This window comes from Myotis yumanensis, unplaced genomic scaffold (assembly GCF_028538775.1).
Source record: "Myotis yumanensis isolate MYYU_CA2020_CCGP unplaced genomic scaffold, mMyoYum1.0.hap1 SCAF_11, whole genome shotgun sequence".
In the NCBI taxonomy this organism is placed as follows: Eukaryota; Metazoa; Chordata; class Mammalia; order Chiroptera; family Vespertilionidae; genus Myotis; species Myotis yumanensis.
The window spans coordinates 25,917,301-25,927,153 of record NW_027223762.1 but is presented as its reverse complement, the minus strand read 5'-3'; the positions used below and the strand labels follow the sequence as shown (position 1 = coordinate 25,927,153).

The 9,853-nt window shown below is 36.6% G+C and overlaps 1 protein-coding gene across 1 annotated transcript in view; it reads right to left on the bottom strand.

Moving 5' to 3' along the window:
• Positions 1-9,853, bottom strand: part of LOC139019889 (stonin-1) — a 98,661-nt gene that overhangs the window by 3,324 nt on the left and 85,484 nt on the right. The window contains exons 9-10 of the mRNA XM_070429180.1: positions 4,122-4,382; positions 1,915-2,004 (exon numbers count right to left, since the gene is read on the bottom strand). Of these exons, the coding sequence (XP_070285281.1) occupies positions 1,915-2,004; positions 4,122-4,382 (351 nt within the window). The remainder of the gene's footprint in view (positions 1-1,914; positions 2,005-4,121; positions 4,383-9,853) is intronic.

Below are 9,853 nucleotides of genomic sequence, written 5' to 3'. Positions count from 1 at the left end.
ACCTCAGTGAGGTACCACTTCACCCCCACTAGGATGGATAGGATCAAAAAGTCAGATAACAAGTATTAGTGAGAATATGGAGCAATCTAAACCATCATATACTGTGGTGGGAATGAAAACTGGTACAGCCACTTTGGAAGACAATATGGTAGTTCCTCAAACTATTATCACATGACCCAGGAATGCCACTCTTAGAAAGAAATGGAAATATATGCTCACACAAAAACTTGTACACAAATGTTTATAGCAGCATTCTTCTTACTAGCCAAAACGTGAAAACAACCCATTCATCAACAGAAAATGCAGTGTGGAATAGCCATACAATAGACTAGTATTCAGCAATAAAAAGGAATGAAGAACTGTTACATGCTACAACACGGATGAAACTTTAAACACTGTGTGAAGTAAAGAAGCCAGTAACAATAGACCACAGATTACATGATTTCTTTCATATGAAACTCCAGAATAGGGAAATCTTAAGAGACAGGAAGTAAATTAATGGTTCCTCAGGCCTGGCAGTGGGGGTCGGAGGAAATAAGTAGATCTATACGGTGTCCCAAAAAAACATATTCACATCTTGAATACATTGCATTTTCAAAATATAATAGACTCTACAGACATTGTGTATATACATTTTTTTGAACAGCCTGTAGTAGTGAGAACTAATGGGCATGAGGTTTCTTTTCAAGGTGAGGAAAATGTTCTAAATTGATTGTGTAAAGGATTGCACATATCCATGAATGTACTGAATACCATTGAATTATATACTTTAATTAGGTAAACTGTGTAGTTTGTGAATTACATCTCAAATCTTCTAAAAAATAAATGTAAATATGTATAAGGACAAAAACTGATAATTCTACCACATAATCACATTATAGTGTTTTTTAAAAAAAGAAAAAAAGAGTATTATATTTTAGTTACTAAAGTTAAATTACTACTAACTTAATTTCTAGGCTTGAAACTTGAGAGATGCCTTCAACTCTCCCTTGTCGATCATTCTCTAATATCCAGCTAATCACCAAGGCCCATTGATTCTTTCATCATAATCTTTGACTCTTCCATGGTCTACTTCCACCCTTAGCCTGGTTCTGATCACTTCATGTATGCACTATCTCTGTTCTTACTATTTTCCTCTTTCAAATCATCAAACACTGCCAGTTTTTAAACCCAATTACAATTTTTTCAATAACATTCTCAGAAGACCAATGCCCATCGAATCAAGTTTGGATTTCTCCTACCAGGATTTTGGATTTCCCAACCTGCTCACGACTTTGTTTCCCACCCAGCCTCATTTCCTAACACATCCAAAAGGAGAACACTTTAGTCAAGGCAGAGCTATCCTTCACTGTCCCTTGTACATTCTACATGCATTCCTATCTCTGCCTTTTTATCAGGCTATTCTACTCTAAATGCCTACTCTCTACACTTACCTATATCCTATAAATCATTCAAGACTATTTCAAAATCTCACATCACTCATGAAGGATTTGTAGGGAATTCCAACTACAAATGATTTCTTGTATCTCCTAGCCACTTTTAGGGCTTATTGTATGTACAATATCTTAGCAATATGTATGTACATATCTGGGCAATTGTTTTACATGCCACTCATCTTAGCATTTGATTTATCTGTCACATATTTTAGCTTTTGATTTACCTACCATCTTATTTCATGCCATTCTATTATTCCATACAGAAACATCTTGTTTCAATAAGATTCTCGCCTTCTTTAGACAAGGACTACCACTTTTTTGTATCACTGAGACCCCGCAAATTTATACAATTAATGAGCTATTTCAAGATTAATTTAACTGTGAACTATAATTCACCATCATATTCCCCATCATTTTACACACCTTTCTACTATTAATGCAATTAATAAACCCAAAGTCTAAAAAATGAATACAGTACCTTGTCATACTGACAGACAATTACATTATCCGTGTCAAACAGGTCTGGCACATCCTGTTCACTAACATCATCTCCAGAATTTAAGGGGTCCTAAAGATGAAAGATGGTCACGTTAAGGAATTTAATGATGCTTTGAATTTTTTAAAAGTAGGCATATGTACATATATCTTAGAGAGTCAGAACAGTAGTGTACTTAAAAGTCAAAGAGGCCGAAACCGGTTTGGCTCAGTGGATAGAGCGTCGGCCTGCGGACTGAAGGGTCCCGGGTTCGATTCCGGTCAAGGGCATGTACCTGGGTTGCGGGCACATCCCCAGTGGGAGATGTGCAGGAGGCAGCTGGTCGATGTTTCTCTCTCATCGATGTTTCTAACTCTCTATCTCTCTCCCTTCCTCTCTGTAAAAAAATCAATAAAATATATTTAAAAAAAAAAAAAAAAAAGTCAAAGAGCCTGAGGTTGACTACTGATCTTCGGCAAATTATTAAAACTCCTCATATCTCAGTTTTCTCATCTGAAAAAAAATGAGGTTAATAATAAGACCCATAAGGCAGTGGAAATGTTAAATAATGTAAGGCAGATAAGACTTAATATGATACCTGGAACATATGCAAGAACATCATAAATGACAGTTACTACTACTTACATGCTTCTTAATTACCATGTTCCATAAAAATTTTGGTACATTTATTAGGATTAGAGTAGATACCAAATGCCTCTGTCCTGGCTGCCTTCTTTACCTACACTTCCATCCCCTAAACTTCCCACAATCTCTAGTTAACACCTGTTGACAGGCTATTTCGAGCTAGAACCTGCCCATGCAACTGGCTACTTTTCTTTTATTAGTTTTGGCAACCCACAGTTCCCCTTATTGTTCCACAGACCAGTGTTTTGTTCTTCAAGAGTAGTTCAGCTGTAGACACGCTGTTGTAGTAATTATGTTGGTAAATATGCCAAGAACCAAGAAAAGGCTGTAAGACGGATAATATAGTCTGTTGTAACTTTTTGCCTTCACCTGTATATATCTTGAAGTTGCAATCACAGCCACTCTCACTTGCACAAAGCATTCTTACTAAAATTCCATATTTTATTGCCAGATTATGTCTTGAATCTGATGGCGTCCTCTCCATGGAATCATTACTTCCTCAAGTGATAACTGCTGTTTTGGTATATATAAAGATTTAAATTTCGAGATAGTGATCCAAAAGAGGTCTGACTTTGTAAGAACGGTCTGTGTTACATGTTGTTTGTGAATTATCATTAAGAATGTAAGTATTTGCTTGAATCTCTTTCTAGTCACAGTTTTTGGAAATATGGGTGAACAAGTGAAGGATCAGTTGACTGGTAATCCTCCCATTCTGGCTTGTTAGTCTCATCAATATAATTAAACGAAGAAATTTCTTTATATCCGTATAAGTAATTCAGTCCATGCTGAAGTTTTAGCAGAGGCTTTGTGGTATTTTTCCATTTAGTACTGGTATAAATTGATTTGAGAAGTAATGAGATCGAAAAATCCTTATCAAAAAAATAAATTGGTTACTTCACTTATACTTTGTGGGTCCTCAAGCTGAACAGTTATGCTTGAAATATTTTTATAACCCTCCAAGGCTGGTAAAATATCTCTTTTTTTTTTTTTTTGCCCATTCTTCTTTGGAATCACTTTCACTGTCAGATACTATCACATTTCTCTTTTGCCTTCGTGATGGTCTAATGTCAGACTCATTACTATCTTCTGATAAAGTACTATCTTTCAACTGACTACCAAAGTCACTCGGACAATCAAAGTGGCTGTACATAATTTGCTCAAACATTCCTCTCTGCTGCAACATGTCTTTTTAAAAACTTTTGCCATAATAAAAAATGGATGGAAAGAATTAGATGTATTGCTTGTCATGTCTCTGGAAATACTGACTGACAAGTTGAGAAAAAGACAGAAGTTAACTCATGACCTGTCAGCAGCATTCAGACACAGAAACACGGTCAGCAAGATGTTAAGATCAACAACTATAGTAGCCGATTCCTAAATACTTACTACTGATGTAAATTACAAGTTTCAGATTAAAAGTTTAAATATTAGCATACAAATAAGTCTCATTTTAACACTAAAGACAACGTTAATCTTAATTGTTATTCCTCTTGGTTCCAAAGTATATGAAAGTACAAATATTATAAACTGAATAAAGAAAGTTTCAACTCAAAAGTAATACTCACCTCTTCCACAATGTCTATTTGAGGGTCTTCATTATCACTACTGTTAGTAGTTGAATCTCCATTTGATATGTTATCAGCTTCTCCTTCAAGTACCTTCAGGTCTCTTGCATCAATAATCTCTAGAACTTCATGCTCATCTGCATCTCTTGTACTTCCTATTTCATCACTGGAAGATGTATCACCAGTTCCATCTATTTGAATTATTTCATAAATATCTTCATCAGGTACCTGAATGCTTAAACCCACCTGAGAATTATAATCCTAAAAAGAGAAAGAAATGCAATGAAGTTTTCAAGTCAAACAATATGTCTAAAACATTGAATCATACAAAATATAAAATTACTTAAACATCTCACAAGTGGTCACTTTAAATCTTTCTTTCCTGTAAGATGATATTCCCTAATTTTGAATAAAACATAGGAATAATTTTAAAATTATAAACCTACTCACAGTCACATATAGACAGCAAGTGAGTTCCCTGCTTTAAGATAGCATTTATCAGTGCTTATATAACTTACTTAAATTTATATAGTACCTGTTAGCTTTTAAATATTTCACATTACTTTTTTTTTTTAATATATTTTATTGACTTTTTACAGAGAGGAAGGGAGAGAGAGAGTTAGAAACATCAATGAGAGAGAAACATTGATCAGCTGCCTCCTGCACATCTCCTACTGGGGATGTGCCCGCAACCCAGGTACATGCCCTTGACCGGAATCGAACCTGGGACCTTTCAGTCCGCAGGCCGACGCTCTATCCACTGAGCCAAACCAGTTTCGGCAAATATTTCACATTACTTTAAACAATAACTCATGAAGTAGAAAGGACTAAAGATATGATGCTCAGTGAACAAATGAAAAATATAAAAAATTGTCCTAACTAAAATAAGCCAAAGAAACAGAAAAATCCAAAATTATAGTTAGAAAATTCAATACTCCTCTCTCAGTAATCGACAGAAAAAGTAGACTGAAATTCAGTAAGGATGTAGAAAACCTGAACAACACAATTAATGATAAGTTAACCAAATTAACATTTATAGAAAACTGTACCCCAAGATGCAGTTTACAGAATATTCACCAAGATGGACCATATTCTGGGCCATACACCAAATCTTGACAAATTTAACACACACAAAATATGTTCTCTGAGCACAAAGAAATTATTAAACCAGATAACAGTAACAAAAAATTCCCAAAGATTTAAAAATTAAATAACACATTTCTCAATATCCATGAGTCAAAGAGTAAGTCACAAGAGAAATTAGAACAATTTAAATTAAATGAAAACAAAACATAACATTTCAAAACTTTTGAGAAGTAGCTAAAGCAATGCGTAGAGAGAAATTTATAGCATTGAATTACTATATTTAAAAAAGAAGCACGTTTCAAAGCAATGGCCTAAAATCCACCTTAAGAAAGTAGAAAGAAAAGACCAAATTAAGCTCACAGCAAATAAGGAACTAATGAGATATAAATAAATAAATAAATGAATGAATGAATGAATGAATGAAAGAAACAGCAGGAAAAAAAAAGTCCATTAGACTAAAAGTTCATTCTTTGAGAAGATTAATAAAATCAATAAGCTTCTAGCCAGAATGACAAAGAAAAAAAGAGAGAAGCCAGATAAACAATATTAGGAATTTAAAAAGAGGTGATGCCATAGATCCTGAAGACATTGAAAGATAGGAAATTATCAGTTATTTTGGCTGCTATAACAAAATACCATAGACTAGGTAGCTTATAAACAACAGAAATTTACTTCTTATGGAGGCTGGGAAGTCCAAGGTCAAGGTACTAGGAGATTTGGTATCTGATGACAGCCCACTTTCTGGTTCATAAGACAGTGCCTTCTCATGATGTCCTCACATGGCAGAGAGCTCTGTGTGGTCTCTTTTTATATATTTATATTTATATTTATATTTATATTTATATTTATATTTATTTATATATTTTATTATATATATATAAAATATATATTTTTTATTTATATTTTATTTATATATATTTTATTTCAGAGAGGAAGGGAGAAAGAGAGATAGAAACATGAATGATGAGAGAGAATCCTTGATTGGCTGCCTCCTGCATGCCCACTACTGGGGATCAAGCCTGCAACATAGGCATGTGCTCCTTATAGGAATCGAACCTGGCACACTTCAGTCTGCAGGTCAATGCTCTCTCTATCCACTGAGCCAAGCCGGCCAGGGCTGTGTGGTCTCTTTTAAAAAGCAACTAATCCCAATCATGAGGACTCCATGCTCATAACCTCCCAAAGGCCTCACCTTTTACTTACTAATATCTTTGGGAGTTAGGATTTGAACATATGAATGGAGAGGAACATAAACATTCAGACTGATAAAAGTCAACTTACAAAAATTAATTTTATGTCTATATAGTAGCAATAAACAATTGGAAATTAAAATTTAAAGAGGGGAGGAGGGACAGGAAGAGATTAACTGTAGAACTCATATGCATAACCCATGGACACAGATAATAAGGAGGTGAAGGCCTTAGCGGGGGAGGGGAGGGAGACAATGGGGGGGAAAAGGAGACATCTGTAATACTTTCAACAATAAAGATAAATGGCTTTAAAGGTACATAAATAAATAAATAAAATGAGAAGAAAAATAATAATAAAATAAAACAATACTATTTAAAGCAGCAAGAGAAAAGCAACTCATCACATACAAGAGATTATCAATAAGCTAACACACAGATTCATCAGCTGAAACTTTGAATGCCAGAAGGCAATGGATGGTAGATATGTTTACTAGAAAAATGCTGAAAGAAAAGACTGCCAATCGGGAATTTTATATCTGGCAAAACTGTCCTGCAAAAAATAATTGAGAAATTAAGGCATTCTCAGATAATGAAGAGGGGGTAGATATTAAAGTAAGATTTCTGAAGGAAGTAATAAATGGGTCAGTAGGAATTAACCAGAGGAAAGGATAGTGGGAAGAAAATCCAAGCACCAAGCAGAGGATAACAAAGGCAAAAAGAGGGTCAGGAAACAAGGTCAACACAGAGATTCGCATATAGTTAGCTTGGTATTCCTAGTAACGTAGTAGGCATGAAATAAAGGAGGAGAGAAACCAAGATGGCGGCATAGGTTAACGTCGGAGTTTGCTGCCTCGAACAACCACTTCAAAAATACAACTAAAAGACAGAACGGACATCATCCAGAACCACAGGAAGGCTGGCTGAGTGGAAGTTCTACAACTAGGAGGAACCGAGAATCAGAGGAGGCGCAGTGCTGAAGTAAAATACTAAGGTGCAGAGTGCGTGCGGCGCGGGCTGGTGGCTGAGGGCGTGGTTGTCTGTTTCAATCCGGAGGGAGCCTCAGACTCTGAGCTCCAGATCCGGGCGAGTCTCTAGGGACCCAGACTCAAACGGGAGAAGCAGGACTGTCTGGCTACGGTCCCTCCGAGGTTTACAGCGGTTGCTGGGACAGAGAGGCAGAGCCCGTGGGGACGGACTGAGAGCAGCCATAACTGCTCCCTCCTCTGCCCTGTTGATCCTGTGGAACCCGCCCCGCCCAAGCCCTGCACAGAGGCATTTACCGGATAGCCTCAGGCAAAGGCTAGATTAGCACCTCCCTAGAGGACACAAGTTCTTCCACTGCAGACACAGCTGATTATCACAGCCAGTCCGCCTGGAGGTCAAATCCCTCTAGTATTAACTACAACAATCAAGGCTTAACTACAACAAGACTGCGCACAAAGACCACTAGGGGGTGTACCAAGAAAGCGTAAAAAATGCGGAGACAAAGAAACAGGACAAAACTATCAAGGGAGGATATTGAGTTCAGAACCACACTTTTGAGGTCTCTCAAGAGGCTTCTAGAGTCTGTCGATAAACTTGATGAGATGTACAGGAAATCTAATGAGACCCTCGATGGTGTGATAAAGGACCATCTAGAAAGTAAGCATACACTGACTGAAATAAAGAATATTATACAGACTCCCAACAGCAGACCAGAGGAGCGCAAAAATCAAGTCAAAGATTTGAAATGCGAAGAAGCGAGAAACACCCAACCGGAAAAGCAAAATGAAAAAAGAACCCAAAAATATGAAGATAGTGTAAGGAGCCTCTGGGACAGCTTCAAACGTACCAACATCAGAATTATAGGGGTACCAGAAGATGAGAGACAGCAAGATATTGAAAACCTATTTGAAGAAATAATGGCAGAAAACTTCCCCCACCTGGTGAAAGAAATGGACTTACAGGTCCAAGAAGCGCAGAGAACCCCAAACAAAAGGAATCCAAAGAGGACCACACCAAGACACATCATAATTAAAATGCCAAGAGCAAAAGACAAAGAGAGAATCTTAAAAGCAGCAAGAGAAAGAAACTCAGTTACCTACAAGGGAATACCCATACGACTGTCAGCTGATTTCTCAACAGAAACTTTGCAGGCCAGAAGGGAGTGGCAAGAAATATTCAAAGTGATGAATAGCAAGAACCTACAACCAAGATTACTTTATCCAGCAAAGCTATCATTCAGAATTGAAGGTCAGATAAAGAGCTTCACAGATAAGGAAAAGCTAAAGGAGTTCATCACCACAAAACCAGTATTATATGAAATGCTGAAAGGTATCCTTTAAGAAGAGGAAGAAGAAGAAAAAGGTAAAGATACAAATTATGAACAACAAACATGCATCTATCAACAAGTAAATCTAAGAATCAAGTGAATAAATAATCTGATGTACAGAATGATCTGGTGATTATAATAGAATCAGGGACATAGAAGGGAATGGACTAACTATTCTTGGGGGGAAAAGGGGTGTGGGAGATGCAGGAAGAGACTGGACAAAAATCGTGCACCTATGGATGAGGACAGTGGGTGGGGAGTGAGGGCAGAGGGTGAGGTGGGAGCTGGAAGGAGGGGAGTTATGGGGGGAAAAAAAGAGGAACAAATGTAATAATCTGAACAATAAAGATTTAATAAAAATAAATAAATAAATAAATAAATAAATAAAATAAAGGAGGAGTACATAACAAATTCTAACTGAGAAAGAACATGGAGGTCCTTTCATGCTACATAAAGGAGCTTAAACTTTATCCTGTAGGTGATGAGCAGTCAGTGATTTGATTAGAGACTGCACTTTGGATAAATCTCTGGTAGCCTTGAGGAACAGAAATTAATAGTTAATATTCATTGAACACTTACCATGTGCTAGGCAGTGTGCTGCTGAGCACTTCGCATTGATTATCTCATGTATTCCTCCCACCACTACAACTCTATGGTAGATACTATTATCTTTATTTTACATATGAGAAAACAGTAACTTGTCCAATTCACACAGTTATTAAGGGACAGAGGATGGATTCAAAGTAATTCTGATCTCTGAAGCCTAATCTTTTAACCTCTAGGATGGATGGACTGGGAAGAGTAGAGTGAAAAATAGCAAAGACTATAGGCTAATAAATTATGAAACAACTATGTTAACCCAAATAAGAAGCAATTAGGGCAATGGCAGTAGGTATGAAAAGGGAACAGATTCCAGAAATATTTAGTTTTAAAAGTTACCAAAATTACATGATTCAGCCTTTAAAATGAATGAAATTCTGACATAGGCTACAACATGGAAGAACCTTAAAATATTATGGTAAGTAGCCCAGCCAGCATTGCTCAGTAATTGAGCATCAACCTATGAACCAGAAAGTCACGGTTTGATTCCTGGTCAGGCACATGCCTGGTTTGGGCATGCAGGAGGCAGCCCATCAATGATTCTC